We start from the raw sequence: 21,300 nt of genomic DNA, 5'->3' as shown, positions 1-21,300 counted from the left end.
GTTACAAACATTCAGACAATACATCACCATTACATTACATAAATACATTAAAGAACAAACATATGGAGCATGTTTTAATAGCTTTGGGGAACTTACCTTGTTATGAGAAGCTCCAGACAAGACGCCATACTGCTGTCTCCAAGGCAAACACGTGACGTCACAGATACGTTGCGCTTGTGGGGGCAACTCTTTAGCAAACACCATCTCTTTAGGGAAACTGACAAACCTATCTTTGAATTTGACTATCTTTGAATGTTTAATTAACATTGTATTTTTAACATACAACACCAGCACTGGTATTGCTCTGTAGATTTCGATTCATTCCCAAAAAGATTTATTATGGAAAGTATTTTTTTTCTTTCAGTTTAATATTGTCTTTAAATGCCGGTTCTCTAAGATGCAAAAACAAGTAAAATGTCTTGCCTAGGAAAAAAACTGTATTGAACAATTATTTTGTGGTAGTTTACTGCCAGTTGTTAGTCTTGATTTTGACAAGAGAAGAAGACATCAAATTGACAATATCCTACCGTATTTTGGAATAACAGTATGTTACTGCTGGAATTCCGCTGTAAATTTACAGCCATTTCTAAGTGCGTACTGAAATATCCAGTAATCTACCTGTTAAAAGAAAATGTACTCTATCATATTACATGAACTGCTTGCTTTACTTTCTCCACCTTGTACTTTGAACAATTTCATGCATATTGTATTGAAGAAAAAATTATGAAGCATACTGCATTTTGTATTGCACAGCTGATATGTCAGACCTTTTAATAAGCAATATGTGAATGAAAGCAACATGTGAAACATGCACATTATTCCACGTAATATGTTTTGTAATTATGGTGCACATTTTGAAATAAATGCATTTGAGAAAATCACTGCCTCTTTATTAAATGTTTATTTTCCAAAGAATTTTTAGAAGTTCAAAACAATAAAATACCTATCTAATATTAATTACAAATAACTCTTAAGAAGTTTAAAAAAATACCCTGTGAGAGTTAATATTAAGATTTAACACTGAATTAGTGTTAGTAAGCAGATTTGATATTTGACACTTTATAAGAGTTAAGGTACCAACTCTCCAAAAAGAGTTAAATTAACACTTTCTGGTGTGAACCCATATAGACACTTTTAAAGTGTTGAAATCAAATCTGACAGAGTTAATCTGGGCCTGCTGGATTTGCTGTGTACATTCAAATATCTTCTTCAAGAGATATTTTTCTGCTTCCTAAAGGAACAATCAAAGGTAATGCAGTGACATCTGCAACATGATCTTCATAGTCCCAGAAGAGAAAGAATGATAATGAAAGTTTTACAGAGCTGTAATTCATCTTCCTTGTGTGTGTGTTTTGTGTGTGTGTTTTGTGTGTGGGTGTACGTGTGCGTGTGGGTGTTTTTTGTGTGCTTGTAATCATCGAGGGAAATAATCTTTTTGATTCTGAAATATTTTAGTCATAACATCTATTTATCTATTGAACCACAATCTTTTCCTTCTACTCTGTGACATTTTTATGTGTTGAATATCAGAATTGTGCATTTTAAATGTTGAAGCAAACACCCGAGCATAAAAAACTGATGGGAGAGTTTTTTATGGTCATGACTGTAGTTCTGTAATTGGGTAGCTTTCCAGCTTATTTTTTAGGCTTCAGATATTGCTTGCAATGATGAAATCATGATTGATGAAATCAGACTGTAATTTCGCTTATCCAACATGTTAACGTTTTGGTTTTGTGTTTCTCTTACACTTGATGTAGCAGCCATACCCCTCCCTCCCCCACTCTCTTTTCACATACATTGTCACATTCCTTTGTTTCTTCTCACTGTGTTCCTACAGATGACCCGTCAGCCAACTGGCTTCATGCACGCTCCTCCAGGAAGAAGAGGTGTCCATACACTAAGTACCAGACCCTAGAGCTTGAAAAGGAATTTTTGTTCAACATGTATCTCACAAGAGACCGGAGGCATGAGGTGGCCCGTGCACTGAACCTGACAGAGAGGCAGGTTAAGATTTGGTTCCAGAACCGGAGAATGAAAATGAAGAAACAGAGCAAAGACCAGACCAAGGAGTAGTGGGACTAAGAGCACATTACAAATGATCACTCACCACTTTCTCTCTCTCTCACTCTCTTACACCCACACATATACAGATTCATAGCATATAGTTAATTCATCGTGAAGCACCTTTTTTGTATAACCAGCATACAATGGCCTTTCTGAACAGACATGTACATCAACTTTCATTTCCATCAGTTAGTCTCTTCAAATGATAAACCAGGAGGCTTTGACACAGTATTCAAAATATGCAAAAGAAAAAGTCAGATTCATACAGAGCTTTTAATGAAATCAGTGAATTGAGTTTGACTCTATGTCTTAAATACATGAACACATAGATATAGTTAAGGGATGTGGGAAGTCCATTGGCTTGGACCAGAGTTTATAGAACCACCAACATCTGAAAGAAGATTAGTGTTCACTTCCTGTAATGCATGAAATTGTTTAGCTTATGTTAATGAATGAGGTTGATCGTGCAGCAGTTCCTTATGGGCATTTTCTCCTTTCAATTATTCTTTCTTTCTTTCAAACTGTGCTATTCCTTATTTTTGATACATGATGCCAACAGAAGCACATAGAAGTGGTGAAACTGTATCCAAAAATTAAATACCATCCACAGACCTTTATGCTAACATATGAATAATAACAGCTTTGTAAAGTTGTACAATTGTTTTAAATTTTGTTTAATTCAGACTGTACAAAACCACAAATTCAAGAAAAGACTATTCCATTATTTTTCGAACAAAGTATATTGTCTTTGTGAAAACACTCACCCTGAACTGACCTGTCCAGGGAGTGACCTGCTTCTTGGCCTGTGACCGCTGGAGATGGGCGCCAGCTTTGGAAAACCAGTTTCTCACCAGTCCTGACATTCCTAAAACAAGGACATTTATAGATTTGGCGGCTTTCTAAACAAGAGTTGCATTGTCTCAAGCAGCATGTGCAGCATACACAGATCATCAGTCAGCAGAAGGAAAATAACAGCATATTGCCATAGTCCAGATTTTATTCACTGTGCTGTCAAGCTGCATTTTAGAAGAAATTCTCTCTATTTTTCTACATACAAAATACTTAGTGTCTGCTATGCAAGGTTTTTGTTATTTCAGGATGTTTACTGCAAAAGGGCTATCAACTCCTGTAAGTAATGACTGCTTGAATGATTTGGCATCATTCACTGATGCTTAACTCCTGAACATGTTTCTATAACTACCGTGATACTTAGGATTGATTTCCTGTTTGTTTCTGCTGCTGTTTTAACATGATAGTTCTGACCATTATTGTTTGAGGATATCTTCTAAACATTTATGATTATTATGTTTCAATCAAAAACTGGTGGTGGCAATGTTGGCCAACCATTCTGTATCTGTGCTGTTGGGTGAAGTGTGGACATGAATGGTATCTAGTTTGCATTTGGGAAAGTTTTGTGTGAGTAGAGTGTTAGTCATTGTGTGAGTGTAGGTGAATGCTGGTAAGTGTGCTCATGAGCAGATAAGTGTGAGTGAGTTCATGAGAGTGTGTGTGTGTGGTGAGGGGTTGGAGGTGGTGAGTTGAGTGCCAGCAAGTGAATGTAGGTGAGTGAGAGTGTGAGTGCAAGTGTGTTCACAGGGCTGGGGCATGAACAGGTGAGTTTGGGTGAGTGTATGTAAATGTGTGTGAGTTTGGAGGAGTGTAACGTGGTCAACTACAACAGTCCTATCCAGACAAGAGCTACAAATTTTAAAATAAGCAGCATCACACTCTCCATTGATGAGAGAAAATGTTTACATGGTTTGTGCATGCGTCGAGTTATTTTGAACTGGTTATTTTGTTGCCGTATTCTGTTGTGTGTTAAATCTATCTAACGGCATTGCTTGCTGGAAATATTGCTAGAAAAATAATTAAAATGTCTTAACATGAAACATTTCTAATTTATTGTACACAAAGCAAGTAACCTTGTGTTTCATGATGAAATAAGTCGAATATGTTGAATATAATTTTTTTTAAACATTATCTTGCTGTACTATGGATTATTTTCTGTTGTCCATGTTGTGCTGTCTGAATTATATAGTTTGAGGTCAGTCTGATGAGTTTTGTGTGTCTTTTATTGTGAATTTATTTGATAGTGATCATTAATGACTGTGTTTTGGAAAAGAGGAGAGGAAAAGATATGATAAAGATTAAGTAATGCTAAACAAAATTGATTTAAGCACTCATTTTTATTGTGGTTTCTTAACCTTTAAAGACTTTGTGTTGGTTACTGTCTTAGTATTTTGATCTCCTGACAAAATGAGTCTGTTAAGATTTGCTGTGGATTAATCTGTTCAGTGTTCTTGAAATTAATACATATAATCTAAACCATGTGGTCACAGTAAGAGTCTTTCTTAATGAGCACACAAACTCCTACTTTAGTTTTTTTTTCTTTCCTCCCCTCTTCTCTCTGCATTGTATCTCATTCTTTGTGCACTGGCACTGCTCATTATAGATTCATATTAAATTTAAGACCTTATGCCAGTCTGACTGTTTTGGTTTCTGCTTCCTTTTTTAACTGTTTATTTTCAGTTATTTATTTATTTTTTACAGAGAAAGAGAGCAACAGCAATGATTTTGTTTAAATTAAAACATTTATTTTTCAGTGTGAAACTTGGATGAGATAGGAATGGGAACCTGTTTTATTTTTTCACCCCTTGAAAAAAAATCTGAACAGAATGAGACATTGAGAAAGACTCGGATGAGTAAAGCATGTGGCTCAAATATGTCTCCTCAGTTGTGTCTCTGCTGCTGTACACTAGAGCTTAAAGGAAAAGGGCGTCAGTCTGGCTGAACACCAAAAGAAATCATAATTCCCTTTACACACACACTCACAAACACGCACACACACATACGCACATATGCATACACACAAATAGATGACAAATGCATTCACTGGGGGCCACATCATGCATCCATTAAGAGTTTCCAATGCCATTGTGGTTCCTGTTTGTCTTTACACAGAACAAGGCTGATCCACAGTATGATTCGCATTTCCAGGCTGTTATTACTTTACAATTTTATGTTTCCAGTTTTTTTATAGGTGTAGTTAAGAAGGCTTTTCCATTTGCAATTTTTGAATATTGTTTAAGCACAATTTAGAAAACATCGGCTAGTTCTTCATCACACTTCAAACAATTACCAAAATACTTCAGAATGTTTTCAATTTGGAACACTTCAGTCAAAGCTTACAATTTCTGATAAAAACCCTATTTTGTAGTCAAAACATCTGGTACATGCATCATGTGGTCTCATTGTTTGACTCAGTAAGACATGTCTTTGCTTATCTTACAGATGTTTTTTTTTTTTTTTTGATTGATTAAGCACAATTTTGAAAACACAGCACCCGGTTTTTTCAACAATATCAAAAACTTATCTTACTACTTAACGGATCTCTAAAGTGACAGCATAGCAAACAGAAACTACTCAAAAGTGCTTTTAATATCACAATCATTTGTGGTTCGTGCTAAAGATGTTCTGGTTAAATTAAACTAGTAATTTTTCTGAGTTCAAGCTGTAACTGACAGGGTGTAACTCAAACCCTGGCGTCTTGGTTATTTTTTCTGCTTGGCTTGCCAAAACAGTTTAATAGTTTAGCACTTACAAATTAGCAGGTTACATAAACAATAGTGTCTGCAAAGTGCATGTAAATTCCCTAGGAGATAATATACGTAAACACAACTATCTGTTTATTCTATATACCCATACCTGGGGTGGCTGCTCGTTCCCAACCACAGTGGTCAATGGACAGGGTACACCTTGGATGAGTCGCCAATCCATCACAGGGCAACACTGAGACATGTTTAATATGAAGGCATAAAAATTTACAATTTTGCATTGATGTGTATGTACAGTTAATCTCATTTGGTTGTATTAAATATGATTACTGAATTTACTGAGGGCATGCAGTGGTGCCATCCAAAACAGAAAAGTAAGGTTCTTCAATTTTTTTTTTGTTGTTGTAATTTTTACTCTAACATTCCTCCTATCTTAAAAAAGATGGGAGGTATTTTAATAACCACACACACAGAAATTCTTACTTTGAAAACTTACATGACTGCATCACACTGCCACTAAGACTGTGGCCTGAACTTTACCCATATTTTAGCTTTACCAGTTGCTGCTTGGAAGCTGGAAAGAAGGACAGGGGCTACATATAACCAGTTGAGTGAGAAACTGAGCCAAAGAAGAAATTATCCAGTGTTGTAATGTCAGAAATGTTGGAAGAAGGCATATTATCAATACGTTAGCCCACCAGATATTTAAGTTTATTTGGTATTTTTAACCCTTAAACTGTACTGGCTACAGAAATCCATCAAGTCTTGCTAAAAGTCCAAAAGCATTTACCATTTATTTAAGTTTGACAAAACGTTAAACTTCAGCACCTTGCTAATGTGTTCTATCTGGTTTTATGAACCGATCTTCTTTGTTAGTAACTGTACTCTGATCTTGGTAAGTCGGATTTGGTCATATGTATAAATATATATAGACCAGAGTTTTACTGCAGTTCAGCCTCAGAACTTCATCAGCAAATCTGGAACCTTTCTTCTGTGTTGTTGATGATTTGGAGCAACAATACAATATGCTGTTTTTAGATTGGATAAATGCTTGGACGCAGTTTTATCAGCATTTTTCTGCAATATCTACAATTATTTTAACATACAGAATTATCAGCGGCAAACACCTATGTTTGATCAACTTTACTTTAGATTACTAGTTCCATGACTGCAGTCTGTGAAATGTGATATAGTACTCTAAAGTAGCTAGCAGGGTTAGAGATTCATGAAATTTACAAGCCCTGTTCCCCAGCTGTAAACCTTCCTCCAGCCTCCATCCAGAGTCTGCTCTCACATGGAGAGACAAAAGCTGCATGCCTTCTCCCCCAACTCTCTCTGTGTGTGAGGGGGTGTTTATTGGTTTATGATGGTCTTTTGGTGTTGCAGCCAAAAGACACCCTCTTCATTTAGGCTTTAGTGTACAACTAAAGAGACATATTTTAAACACATGCTGGCTCATCCAAGTCTCCATCTTACTTCCCTTTCATTATAGGTCAAAGAAAGTTCACATAGTTTATAGATCTATGTTTGCATTTGTCCTCGAAATGTCCTTTTCAAACCAAATTCAGTCTAAAAAAATAAACAAATAATAAGCCTTTTGTAACCAACGTGGACCAAAATAGTGTATGAGACAATGAGATATACTGCCCAATCTTAAATTACAAATTAACTGTCACTTTTTTTTTTTGTTTTACAATGAAAGGATAAATTAAGGAGGACCTATCTGAAAACATAATGTAAGCTAAAATATTTTAAGATGGAACAGGTCATAGTTTAGTGCAAACAGATTTTAGAATAGATGAGAAAAGAAATAATCAACGTCTTGGTGAAAGCCTTTCCAAATGTCTTGGAACCCGCAGCAGAGCCATTATCTGAAAAAAACAAGGAAACATGGTGAATCTTTTGTTGCTAATCCCAGCAAAATTATTTGAAGAGTTCACTATCACAAAAAATAAAATAAAAAAAAATTTCAAGTACATCTAAAGTACGTCACTTGCAGCAGTAGAGATCAGACTTCATGGTCTGATAATGACAACTAGATAAGAAAGAACACAAGCCTGATTACCAATAACCAGATTTTATTGGATGAACCCAAAATTTTTTGGAACATATTCTGTTAAATGACCAGAAAAAAATTTGCCATTTTTAAAAAGTGTTATTATGGCATAAAACTAACACAGCATCTGACACACTATATTATACTAAAAACTAAACATGGTAATGGCAGTATGATGGATTGGACCTGCTTCCAGACTAGGCAACCTGACACAACTTGATGCAATTGATAGGACCAGAAATTCTAGGCTCTGCCTTAAAATCCTGAATGTCAATATACTGTTCAAGAATTTAAGCTAAACCTCACTTTGGCTGTGAGCAGATTTATACCAACAATTTTACATCTGAATTACTGGGGGAACAACAACAACAACAACAACAAAAAAGAAAGTTATGGAGTGGCTTAGTCAAAGTCCAGATTTAAATCTGATTGAGATGCTACAATGACATGACCTTGGCAGACTGTTCACTCATGAAAGTGCTTCTGCAAAGAAGACTGAGCCTAGATTCCTCACCGTTGATTGTTAGTTAACAAAAATCCTTGATAGGAGGATGGAAAGGGCAGCACAATCAGTTATTGGGTAACTAATTAAACACAAAGCACCAGGTTGGTTTGGATGGCTCATTGGAAAAACTGCTTCTGAGCTTTTATTACTGCTCAGGTTTTTTTATTCTGATGCAACAAAGAGAGAGGGAGAGTTTGTTATAGATAGATAGATAGATAGATAGATAGATAGATAGATAGATAGATAGATAGATAGATAGATAGATAGATAGATAGATAGATAGATAGATAGATAGATAAAGTTTTAGAAAGACGTTTTAGTCTGTTTTAGATTCTAACTGGAAACAGAATAGAGATTAAAAATCAAATAAATTTGTCCTACTCACCTGTGTTTTTCTGTTTTACTCACAGACCGTGTATTGGTCTTTTAGTGTATTTCAAGGGCTTGCTCTGATCAACAATATCTTGAAATTTCCCCATAAAATGAAAAACAAAAAAACAAAACAAATGAAAGTTATCCAAACCTGATGTATTTTCTAAAATTAGATATTCTAAATTAATTGCTACCTGGCTTCCATATTTCTGTGTTTGCAGCTTGTGTCATCAGGCTTCATGGACAAGTGAAGTGTTATTAAATAATCTGCACAGTCACAAAAAGTAGTCTGACTGAATGCAGGCTTAGTCTGGTACTTTTATGAGTCTGTCTCATTTGTTCTCTAATCACCTTCCTAGTCTTGGCATATGCCCTCCTTTGTTGAGTTTAGTTCTGCTGGAGATCTTCTGTCCAAAGAAAATTATGCTGTGTACTGTTCATGGAAGTCAGAACAGAGTGGGAAGTCTAGTGACACCTAAATGCACCTGATTTCAAAGCCAGAAAAAAGTTTTCTCCCTAAGAATGTTCCAATTGCTAAAGGAATGGACATATTGTTCCTGTGTTGAAATGGAAAGTACTGAATTTGACTGAATTAAATTTTCAAACTGAGTTTTCTTCCTATAATTTACAAATGCATCAAATGTTTTCAATAGAATACCCTATTTGAGATATAGGGTATTTAATTTTTGTAGTCCAATAATATAATAAAAACTACATTTATTGTTTAATATAAGAAATATATATCAGTATACTATTTTCTTTGCATGCTTGATATCACTATTTAGAAATAAAAGAAAGAGAAACAGTGAAATAGTACCATATGAAGGCATTCTAAGAAAGGAACAAATTTATTGTTTTTTTTTTCAAATATGGTGAAGTTAACCCTGAATAATATGTCAATGTAATTTGTAACTTTAAAAAGTGCATAAATAATTAAAAAAAGATCAAGAATAGCTCTTTTGATTTAAAGGTGTTATGTATTTAATAACAATTACAAAATTTTCTAGCAAATACAATATGAAAAGCAGTTCAATTATCCGTCCTGGTAGAGAGTTAGTCAGTACTACGTGTTGGATATGTAATGTGTTTTAGTAAAATGTAACTCATTGTGTTTCATGCTTTCATTAATGAGAACACGCCTTTGTTTTCAGAATGACTTTCAGGGAGACGTGGAATCTGTTTCACAATCAGCCTATGGTGAGACAGAAAACAGCGGCTGTCACATTCTTTTATTGCGCCTCTCTGCGAGCGGAAGGGTTTTTTTTCACATATTCTTATGTATTCATGAAATAATTATGATCTGTCCTGCGTTTCAAATCAGTGATGGACTTTTATCAAGGAAAACATAACACGGCGTTCGCTGAAATGCCTTAAATTAAACTCCATAAAATTAAATGCTTCACACCATGTAAAACGAATTCAAGCTTGTTTTCCTAAAAAAAATTACACCTGATTTCAAACGTGACTCTGAAGAAAATGTCAAGGATCCAACTCATTAATCTGATGTTAGTTTGCTATTGATGTAGTGATGTTACAGTCTGTTGTTACAGCCTTATTTGTCACCGAACACTCCTCACATTAACACCATCTGCGGATCTCTGCTCCAGTCCCGTTCTTTTAAATCAATGTTAACATGTTGCCATTAAGCAAAAGGAAATCCTCTCTCCTGTGATTTAAAGTTAAATCAACAATGGAGTTTAAACTGACAATGGGGTTTAAGTAAATGTGTAAAGATATTGTCTATAATTTTGTGGCAGTCACAACAACAAGATGTTTCTTAATTCTGTCTGCAAATGAATTTCCATTGTAACGTTTAGATCCACAGCTACGACATGTGCCTCTTCTCCCTGGATGTGAAGGAGTTCTCGATATGCATAAACTGAGTTGAAAGCAAAGGTTGTCCGTATTTTTCCGTTTTTGTACATACTCAGTGTGCCCGGCTCAAACTGCAGTGGCTGCGCCGCACATGTTTGGCCCGCGCAGAGGAATCCTGTTAATGGCATGCGAAGCAGACATGCTTCCATCTTGTGTACAAGTTACTGCTGCTTCTGACCGAGTCGGAGTCCGATTAATCCGACTGAAGCTAATAACCGAAGCACATATTTGTTGGGTCAAATTATTAGAAGCGTAGTTTTAATATGGCAGCTGTCACTATCATAAAATATAATAATAATAATAATAATAATAATAATAATAATAATAATAATAATAATAATAATAATAATAATAATGTTACATTTGAAACACATTTTCATTTGGGGTTGAATGTTTACCAAATGCAGTAAGTAATTTGCAGCTTACCTCATAACACAAAACATATTTCGTAAATTAATCACTGTAGTTGTGAACCATATTTGAAAATCTCACACTAACATGAAGCCAAACATGAGACTAATTTATGTTTTGATGTTTCCAATTGATTTCATTTTTAAACATGAAGCCGTTGGTTTTAATAGATCTCTTGATGGTCCATTGCTGAAAAGTATGAATAATAAGAACATAAATAAAAAATGCTGTGTTAACAAAAACATAAAACTACCATTTGCGATCTGCTGCAGTGGAATTCCAGATTGATCTTTAGGCGTCATAATAAAATATTCCTGAAAATACATCTTGTAAAAGCCGGCGCCTTGATTAGAACGGCGGTATTTATTTCATTTCTTATATTTGAGTTGGATATGATTAAAAAAATAGAAAAAAAAATTGATAGGATTTTCCTCTTCGGGCCACTTGGCAGCTTTCCCTTCTCCTTCACCTCCTCTTCTTTACGCGTCAGCTGTCATGCACACTTCCTTTCACTATTCCACAAAGAGAAGCAGAGCGACAGACGCAGGAAGTGCTGCTTCTACCACGCGTCCCACGGCCCACGGTTAAAAAACACGGAGGCTATGTTGTGCAGAGGGAAGCAGAATCCCGGTGCGGATGCTTTGGAGAAGAAGGTACTGCCGGGTGTCGTAAAAAAACAGCAAAGAGGAAGAATGAAAAGAAGGCAAGGGGAGAGAGGGAAAGAGGGGATTCCGCTCGCAGAGAGGCGCAATAAAAGAATATGACGGCAATAAAAGTTTATAGCGTATAAATTTCTGAAGGTTAAGAACTAAACGGCTGTAAAACAAACACGCCGTGAGGAATAAAGGAGGGAGACGAGAGAACCTCCGTAGATAAAAGAAACAGAAAAGTTTCTTAAGCCCCCTGTTCTCTCAAGCTCCCACCGGTTGACAGAGCTGCACAGGACAGAGTCAATGACAAAATGAGGCGAATAAACATAATGCTGCCGGAATGGAAAACCCTGGACATTCAGGGAAGTAAGCCAAAAATTTATGTGTGATGAGAGAGGAAAAAATTAGTCCTGTTGAAGCAGCGGGAGAGCAGGAGAAGCATCCTTCCTTCACTTCCTCCTCTTTTGGTGGTTTTAGTGTGTGTGTGTGTGTGTGTGTGTGTGTGTGTGTGTGTGTGTGTGTGTGTGTGCGCGCGCGCGTGTGTTTTCTCGACCGCCTTTTGTCTCCCTTTCTTGCATGCTAACAGCAGGCGCCATTAACTTCCACATCCAAACACATGACTTCTGCAACAAAAGGAAGCGCTACTCATTCAGGCAGGACCTGGTCCGAAGCTTCTTCCGGCATCTAATGGACAGTTTGACCGGGCTGCTCTCATTCACTGAATTTACTGACAAAAATAGAGTACCCGGATGTCAGTGCACCATCATACCTATCATGCTGTGATTATAATGCATTAATTTGTAGGTTTTTGAGATAAATATTGATTTACAGACTTTGAGGGATTTAAAAACGTCTTGTGTGTGTGTGTGTGTGTGTGTGTGTGTGTGTGTGTGTGTGTGTGTTCTTGTATTTGTCGTTGCAGAGAATGTGATGCTGGGTGTTTCCATTAAAGTTAAAGCTAAAGGTACGTGCTGTATTCTCCTCAGAATTACTGCCTTTAATTTAACATTTCACACATACTCACCGGCCCCAAACACACACAAATAGTATTGTTTTTCTGATATAACTGACATTCTGAGAGGCTGATTCCTGTTTTACACATATCTTTTATAAATATTTATCATTTAGTTTTTTGGGGTGATGTATGTAAATATTATATTGTTAAATAACAAATCTGCCGTCCTTATGTTTTTCTATCCCGTACCACTGCTTTTTAGATAACCAGCAGCAAATGTAAGGCTTCTGATGATCTGGTATTTAACCATTTAATTTCACAACGTTTTCTATTGGTCATGGAATAAAATTTAGGCATATCACATGTATTCTTTCTTATTTTAATTTTACATTTTTATTTTTATACTGTCCGGTTGCCTGAGTCTGTCCTATGTATAAACCACTTGATGTACCACCTTATATTGGGACTTAGGAGCAGTACAGAGCCACATTATGTCATTATTACATTCGGCCGCTTGGTGGGGATCTTGCTCCACTAATAAAGTAGTTCTTGATTTCAACGTTAACTTCCTCCCTGAGTTATGCTTGTAGGATCTCCCTTACAAACGGGTAGAACTCAGCCTGATTCTGTTTTCATTGCGATAAACTTTATTTAATGTTACTTCAGCAGACGTTGTGAGCTGGTCAGCGTTTATATTACAACTTTGCTTCTCAGCAACCTGAAGCAGGCTCATGTCATTTCATACTGTGGAGAGTTAAAAAAAAATTGGGGCCTCGGAGAATAATCCACATGTAAACAGGATCTTCAGACTATGTGGATCTTTAAGTTAGAAAACAAACATACAAAGACTTAATGCACCGTTGCATATTAAGGATATTCCTGATTTGGATGTGTCTTGTGGAGTGGTTTCTAAAAAAAAAAATAAAAAATAAAAAAAAATACAGGGCAGCACAGAGCTTCTTTATGTTCGGTCAAATCCATCGAGCTTTGTGTTTAGGCTTCACCCAGTGGAGAGATTAGTAACGTGAATAGCGAAATGTCGCTTTGTTGATTCAAATGCAGACGAGTAAGCTGACTGACTTTCTAAACTGTCGCTGTTTGTTGGGTATCTGCAAAAAAAACGGGTATTTTGTGTTAATGGTCTTACAAAGATAAGGGAAATTGGTAAGGACAATAGTCAGGTAATCTCTGTATGAGGTAAAGTAACTATGTTGTGCGCCAGGTCCCCTTCTCATTATACAGACAACAGATCTTTCAAGCCAACCCTTTATTGCACTAGTAAAACAGGGCGCGGAGGAGTTCCAAAAAGATCATATTCTCGGCGATAAATTGAAAACTTACTGCGAAAATTACTTCAGCTGATGAAATGCAACAAAGTCTGTATTTCACGCAGATGATGGCATCATTTGTGTTCTCCAGTCTAAGCGTTGTAAGAAGTAAATAATTAAAACATGGTGTAATGACATTTACTTTGGATGAAATGAGCAAAAAAAAAAAAAAAAAAAAAACCCGAAAAAACAAAACAGGTTGGAGATAAAATCGCATCTTGGAACCAAATTCATATTCAAAGAATGAGAAAAACAGCCAAGATACAGAAACATTGTTTATGACATCATAAAAGAGTATTAAAAATATCTTTATTATTAATAAAGTTAGTTCATGTCGTGAAAGTTAGTTCATGTAGTGGGCTTGGTTGTGTGTGTGTGTGTGTGTGTGTGTGTGTGTGTGTGTGTGTGTGTGTGTGTGTGCGGAGGGGTTCGGGTGAAAGAGGACTGGTATTTTGTTTTGTTTTACATTTACATTTTCATAAGATAGTCCGTCTCTATGTGTAGCTCTCTAATCATATTTAGAGATGGGGGGGGGAGGTCGAAGGTGGATGAGCTGGTGCGAGAAGAAAACGCCACAAGGCGTTTACAGGCTGCGGGTGTCTAAAGGGCGCGTCTTAATCCCCTTCCCTCCCAATTTAGTTTCTCTATTGGAGCGAGGTAAACACAGTGTCATCCCGCTTTACACTACTTTATAGTTTGTTAAAGCGTTTACAGCCACTTTGTCCAAGACTGTTATCCTCCCCGGCCCTTCTCACATGTTTATGGAGATCATATTTCTAAAAGTAGTCTCTCGGATCTTCAGAGAGATGCTTCGAACCTTATTTATTTTCTCACCAGTAGCAGCGGTCATGAAAAGGGAAAGCAAAGAAAGCTCCCACAGCTGACTCTAAAACGTCCATTACATTTATAGGCAAGATCTTGTAAAAGCTGCAACCAATTAGGAAGCGCGACTCTTTCCCTCTCTGCCCTGGCTCAGCTCCCCTCTCTCGGTAGGCCGTTCCGACATGTTCGGCCTCCCAGTAACATCGCGCTCCCGTTTCACAATTCAGTGAGATACATAAGAAAGAGCGACTGTATATGACCAGTACATAAACCTCCACCTCCATCCATCCATTCACACTCAAAACTATTGTTCTCTGGGTTAGTTAGTTTGAAGTGTACACTTGATGATACGCAGAGCGAGAGAATTCTCGTTTATTTTACCGTTTGCACCCTGCTCGACGCCGGCAATTCTTCTTCTGTCTTTATCTGCCAACCTCTGTATTAAGAGTCAAGTTCCTCCAATCAAATGATTTAAAAAGGCTCTGATTCGGCGAAGGACAAAATAATAAAAGGTTGAATGTCAAGTTTGGGGCTTCTCTACATTTGCCTAAAAGATGGAGAACTGTTAATAGACGCAAATTAGAAATGACACACACACACACACACACACACACACACACACACACACACACACACACACACACACACACACACACACACACACACACACACACGCCATGGCTGAGGAAAGAACGTGCAGGAGAGGGAGCTATAGAGAGAGAGAGAGAGAGAGAGAGAGAGAGAGAGAGTATGAAACAAGTCCTTTGCAAAGGAGTAAATCACGGAAAGCTGGGTGAGAGCACGACAGGCTCCCGGTTCCAGCGTTTCCACTGGAATTGTGATTGTGATGCGCAGGAGTCTTTCTTCTTTGCTGCTTCTTCTTGTCTTTGTTCTTCTTTTTCTCTTTCTTCACCGGATATCCAATGGAACCGTGCTGATTGTTGTACTGTTGTTGCAGTTGCTTTGCTTTTTTCCTCGCTATCCCTGCTCTGGCTGCTTCTTGTCGCGGTTACTCACACTGCAACCAGCTTGTGTGTTGTGGCTGTGAGGGAAAACCGAACAGCCCCGGCGGCGGACCCAATTCTCTTTCCCCCATCTTGGTCTGTGTGTGTATGTGTGTGTATGAGTGTGTTGTCGGCGTGTTACTGCCTCTCAGCACAGCACAGAAGCAGGGGGAAACAATAAAAAGAGAAAGAAAAACACACACCAGAAAGCCCACTTTGACTGTGCTGAGCCAAACGCACATTTAAGAATATTAATTCCACGAAAGATGAGTTCATATTTTGTAAACTCGCTCTTCTCGAAATATAAAAGTGGAGATTCGTTACGGCCAAACTACTATGAGTGTGGTTTCGCACAGGACCTGGCCGGCAGCCGGCCAACGGTGGTCTATGGACCGGGATCCGGCGCTACCTTCCAGCATACTCCGCAGATCCAGGACTTCTACCACCACAGCGCCTCCTCGCTCCCAAGCAACCCCTACCAGCAGAGTCCATGCGCGGTCACATGTCACGGCGAGCCGGGGAACTTTTATGGATATGACGCACTGCAACGACAGACGATTTTTGGAACCCAAGACGCCGACTTGGTCCAGTACAGCGACTGCAAGCTCGGTGGCGGGACCGGACTGGGCAACGATGACACGGAGGGAACCGAGCAGAGCCCTTCGCCGACACAACTGTTTCCCTGGATGAGGCCACAAGGTGAGAAAACGGTAGTGCAGCTACAATAGTCATGTCTTCATATTTATGACTTTCTTTTTCTGAGCAGAAGTGCTTATATTCTGAAATTGGGATTCAATATTCCAGGGCAAATGGGGTTAGACAGCATATTCCAATATGCACTAAATATATCTGCGTCGGAAAAAAAAGGTAAAATTTTCACGTGCAATTGACTTCGGCTACACAAACACACAGACTACAAACAAGCTCTAAAGCAGATAGAAAATAAGAGAATAGATACACAAGATTGGAGAGCAGCAGCGCCGCTCTACAATTCCTGCGTTACCCTCACTTAGCGGTGATGCGATGGAGACCAGATATATATATATATATATATATATATATATATATATATATATATATATATATATATATATATATATATATATATATATATATATAAAAATATATATATATATATTTTTTTTTTTTTTTTTTTTGTGTGTGTGGGGGGGATGGGGGGGCAAAAGGGGAATGAGAAAAGGAAGCATTGGATAGTTTCATCTACAGGAGTCTGTTTTGTTTGAACCCATATTTCTCAGGCTTTGCCGCTTATGTGTGTGTTTATGTGAGCTCGCGCCAGAGTGTGTGTGTATTTGTGTCTATGTGTGAGAGTGTAAGATTATCCGGGACTTTGTTATTCGTGTCTTGGCTGGGGTTTGAAGCGTGTCCTCCAGGCGCGAAAAGTCTTTCTAGTTTTTCTTGCTTTCTTATCTTCATCATATGTGAGGATCAAAGTTACATGTTCTGCTTTTCAAGGATACTCACTCATTTATTTTGCATTTGGACTTTCTATTTTGGCTTTCCGTCATTGTGGGTGGTGCTTATTTACCTCCAAGTTTAATAAATTATATATTTTTGCTCTGATGCAAATTGTCTTTCTTTGCCTCTCTGGTTGTGACAGCTTCCTCCATATCTGAGCCATAATTACAAAATATTAATATTAATCTAATGATTGTATGGATCCGTAGGGATTAAATGCGTGCAGTTTTACAGAGTTTCTGCTTTTCATGATAATAAAAAAGTCACATCAATATTCTACATAACAACCGTTTCAATTCTGGCATGGTGTCGGGGGTTACGTTTGTCGCATAATCAGTAACAATTCACTTGTGTGGAACATATGGGAGGATGAATTGAAACTCCACAGATACACCGCATTTCTGTGAAAACCCCAAACGGTGCACATTTCACAATCGATGTTATAAAATGGCATTGGGCCTCTTCTACACTTCCACACTCCTACATTGGAAGGAAATGTGTTCGAGCACGCCCAAGCCAAGGTTTCATTTGGCTTACAAATAGGGACATAGTCATTTGGCCCGAAATTATATATATAGTATTCCGTGTGTGTGTGTGTGTGTGTGTGTGTGTGTGTGTGTGTGTGTGTGTGTGCGTGTTTCAGTGTACAAGGTTAAATTCGTAACTTTGTAAATAAAGTTGGTTGAGTTATTCATTTTCTCTCTAACTCATCAGGCCTTTTTCATTAACAACATATGTAACAACAGATTAAATGTTTGTAAACTTTGAAAGAAAGTTTCGAAGCAATTTAATGTGACAATATAACAGAATTGTGAGAGAAGCGTGCTGTTTGATATGTGGATGGAGGATACATTTTCATGCTCACCTCAAAGAAGCATTCATACCTGTCGGTGTTATTAACGAACACGGTTTTTCATTCCCTTTATTTTATGGTTGTAAAAAGCTTTTCCTTTTCTTTTGTACCCATTGAACAAGAAACCAAGCGGCGCCGTTGGAGCAAAAACAGGACATTTACATCACCTACAAGTCCGCGCACGTTGACAAGGGCATCTTTATTTCAACTCATGGCTCTTCTCCAAAAAGCAGTTCTGTTACTCCAGATGGACTCACTGTAGAAACGTCCCGAAATATTTAGGATTAAGAGCTCTCTTAAGATTCAAAGGAGGAATCGATTGATTGCGGGTATACCATAAACATTATTTTGCTATTGAACTGTAAGCTTGATATGATCACTTAGACTAAAAGGAGTCTACTTTATACGCTGTTTCTAGTTTCAAAGTCAGAGTTCCATTTTGAAAGCTCATCCAGAAACGTTACCGACAGCGCTTTGTCCGCACAGGTTCATACACACTCCATCTAAAATGGAACTCCTCAGACATTATTCGCAAAGATAAATGCATTCCGTATTCGTCCTCAAACATTTGAATGCTGCCATTTTTATGCGCCGTATTTCACAAAGTATGATATAGTGACGGTTAAAAAGACCTTTTACTTTAAAGCTTGCATAGTAAAATATGTGCATTCTTTTAATATTCCATCGCTTTTTTTCTGTAAGATAGTGAAATAAATATATTACCTTACTGTCAGGGTAACGCAGCTTCAGAAATTACTTTTCATATCTTCTATCTGTGGTGATAAAGGAAAATAAATGTTATATATTGTCTCTTAGCAGTTAGTTATGCTCCTATAGTGGTTTCGGAAAATGTAAAAACAAAGTTTTGCAATTTTAATTACACGTCGATCGTTAATAGATGCCTTAATTTTCATTTTCGTTTATTTTGGATGTCATTTTGTCTGCATGCCCAAGTGCGCGCGCGCGCGCGCGCGTGTGTGAGCGCATGCACCTGTTTTTAAACCCCTTGGTTGCCTTGACATAGCTGGCTTTTATTATTTTGACAGATAAGGTTACATTCATTTGATTCTTTGTTGGAATCAGTAATTTATACGACAAGTGCGACGGATTGCTTCAGTGCATTAGAAGTGCTTCTTCTTTTTGACATGTTTTAAGTTCTTTAGTTGTACTAAATCCCACTTCTAAGTGAAGCTGTACAACAAAACCATCAGAAACCTGTCCAAAAATATTCTTTCAGCTCATCGAACTTACTTTGGAGTAAGTTCGATGTTATTATGTGGTCATTCTATTGACCACATAATAAACCTGTCATAGTCAATATAAGGAAACGATTCCCTAAAAATGCTGTTTACTATATCAAATTACAAAGTGAGAAGAATGCATGTCTCATGTTATTATTTTTTATTAATTCTTCTCTACATGTCTTCCTTCATCTTTCTCTCTCACCTTTCCCCAGTAGCTGCTGGCAGAAGAAGAGGTCGGCAGACCTACAGTCGCTACCAGACTCTGGAGCTGGAGAAAGAGTTCCTGTTCAACCCCTACCTAACCAGGAAACGCCGAATCGAGGTGTCGCACGCATTAGCGTTGACAGAGCGGCAGGTTAAGATCTGGTTCCAGAATCGCAGGATGAAGTGGAAAAAGGAGAACAACAAGGACAAGTTCCCCAGTAGCAAGAGTGAACAGGAGGCGGTGGAACGGGAGAGGAGGGAGAAGGAACTGCGAGAGGCCGGTGGTGGTAGCGGTGGAGGCAGTGGAGAAGGGAGTGGAGGGGCAAGCACGGGGTCGGGTACGGCGGGGTCTCAGGGCTCCGTCAGTGAGGACTGCTGTGAGAAAACACACAAACAAATGTAAAGAGAGAGGCAGAGAATTTTGAGGGATCGGGGGTGGTTAATCTAAATGGCCAATAAAGGTGATGGTTGAAGTTGGATCAGTGGACTATTAAACTACCTGCTCTCTCCATGATTCGTCAGATGAGTCTCCAGAATTGTCAGAGCGATGAGTTAGAAGGACTGAAGGTTTGATGACTGTCAAAACCACAGGAAAGAGCTAACAGGCAAAAAATAAATAAAATAATAAAAATAAAAATAAAATAACTCAAACCGCTGTAAATCAACTTAATTGGATGGCACTTATCAAATATGTAACTCCCACCCCCAGCCCTCACGAACAAGATAAAAGAAAGAAGATTAAAGGGTAGCTTCCTTTTTTTGTGGAACAAGTATCGTGAAACATTTCTATATTGTTAGAACTTTATCATTAACAGTTTCATCTTTGGCAGCTGTATAGTTTTTAAGTTAAATATGATGGTGCACTTTTTACTGTAATTCTCACGTCAATGTTCTTGTTGTTATGACTATGATTTATGATAATTATGAAGATGATGACGTAGCAATTAATTAAATTTCCAACAACATGAAACTGCCTATTTATGCCGATTTAGTAGGTTGGGTCTCATTTTTTACACACTGTCATTTTCGTTTTTTGACGTAGCCTATGTCAAGGATATTTGTTTTATGTTGTATTCCTATATCGTTTAGGAAAAAGAGCATGCGCACAGTGCAGATGAAAAAAGATTAAAAAAAATATAGTAAATAAAAATAACAATAAAATTTGTTGAAAAAAACTGGCTATAAATATGATTGTTTTCTGGAATATTCTCTGAGCCAGTGAGAATGATAGTTTAAATAACTTGGTAAAATCTTTAAATGTCTCATTTTGATGTCAACTAGAATTCTCACTGCCTTTTTTCATTATTCAGCCTGTATAATGATTATGTATCTAATCTTTAAATCCCAGTCTCATTTCCATGTCCTTGTTTGTTGTTTCAGTCCCAACGATCTGAACACATTTTGTTAAATGGCAAAACATTACCACAGAACCTAAACCTACTCTTATTATCTCCACCTTCATCAGAGCCCATTCCCACTCAACACACACAACATCACAATTTATCGAGGCATCATTTAATTTATGGTCTGGTCCCCACCCCCTCTTACAGTATTATAGGCCTCTATCAGACCTCTCTCATTAAAATGCTTCCCATCATTATTCCTATGACAACTTTAGGTCAGATGGTTTCCATATGCATGAATCAAACACATGGAATACAAATATTTATTCATTGATGGAGAACAACTCTGTACAATTTTGGACAGACAGCACAAATTTATAGCTTATTTCACCAAGCACCATATATTTGTCTTATCTAATCAGGTTTTGTTAATTATTTATACTGTTTTATATAGAGTATAGAGAGAAAGTAATTTGCTTTGCATAATTTCATTGCTTTAGACATTGTCCCCACAATTTTTTCCCAAGGTCACAAATTTACACAGAAAAGATTTCAATAATGTTCAATATTTTTCAGTGTTT

At 37.4% G+C, this 21,300-nt stretch overlaps 2 protein-coding genes across 3 annotated transcripts in view; both read left to right on the top strand.

Annotated features, from left to right (window-relative positions):
* Positions 1–4,549, top strand: part of hoxb9a (homeobox B9a) — a 26,692-nt gene extending 22,143 nt beyond the window's left edge. Inside the window, exon 2 of the mRNA XM_015023107.1 lies at positions 1,838–4,549. Coding sequence (XP_014878593.1) covers positions 1,838–2,073 — 236 coding nt within the window. The 3' untranslated portion in view covers positions 2,074–4,549. The remainder of the gene's footprint in view (positions 1–1,837) is intronic.
* Positions 4,550–15,360: 10,811 nt separating this feature from the next.
* Positions 15,361–19,993, top strand: hoxb8a (homeobox B8a). Of its 2 annotated transcripts, none has more exons than XM_015023105.1 (2): positions 15,361–16,295; positions 19,385–19,993. In XM_015023105.1, the coding sequence occupies exons 1-2, from the start codon at positions 15,863–15,865 to the stop codon at positions 19,777–19,779; spliced, it is 828 nt and encodes a 275-aa protein (XP_014878591.1). In that variant the 5' UTR covers positions 15,361–15,862; the 3' UTR covers positions 19,780–19,993. The 2 variants fall into 2 exon arrangements, with proteins under 2 accessions (XP_014878591.1, XP_014878592.1); XM_015023106.1 differs by having other exon boundaries at positions 15,362–16,295; positions 19,388–19,993.
* Positions 19,994–21,300: the final 1,307 nt, after the last annotated feature.

This window comes from Poecilia latipinna, unplaced genomic scaffold (genome assembly GCF_001443285.1).
Source record: "Poecilia latipinna isolate Pla-1442-1.1 unplaced genomic scaffold, P_latipinna-1.0 Scaffold3197, whole genome shotgun sequence".
Lineage (NCBI taxonomy): Eukaryota > Metazoa > Chordata > Actinopteri > Cyprinodontiformes > Poeciliidae > Poecilia > Poecilia latipinna.
This window is presented reverse-complemented; position numbering and strand designations above follow the sequence as displayed.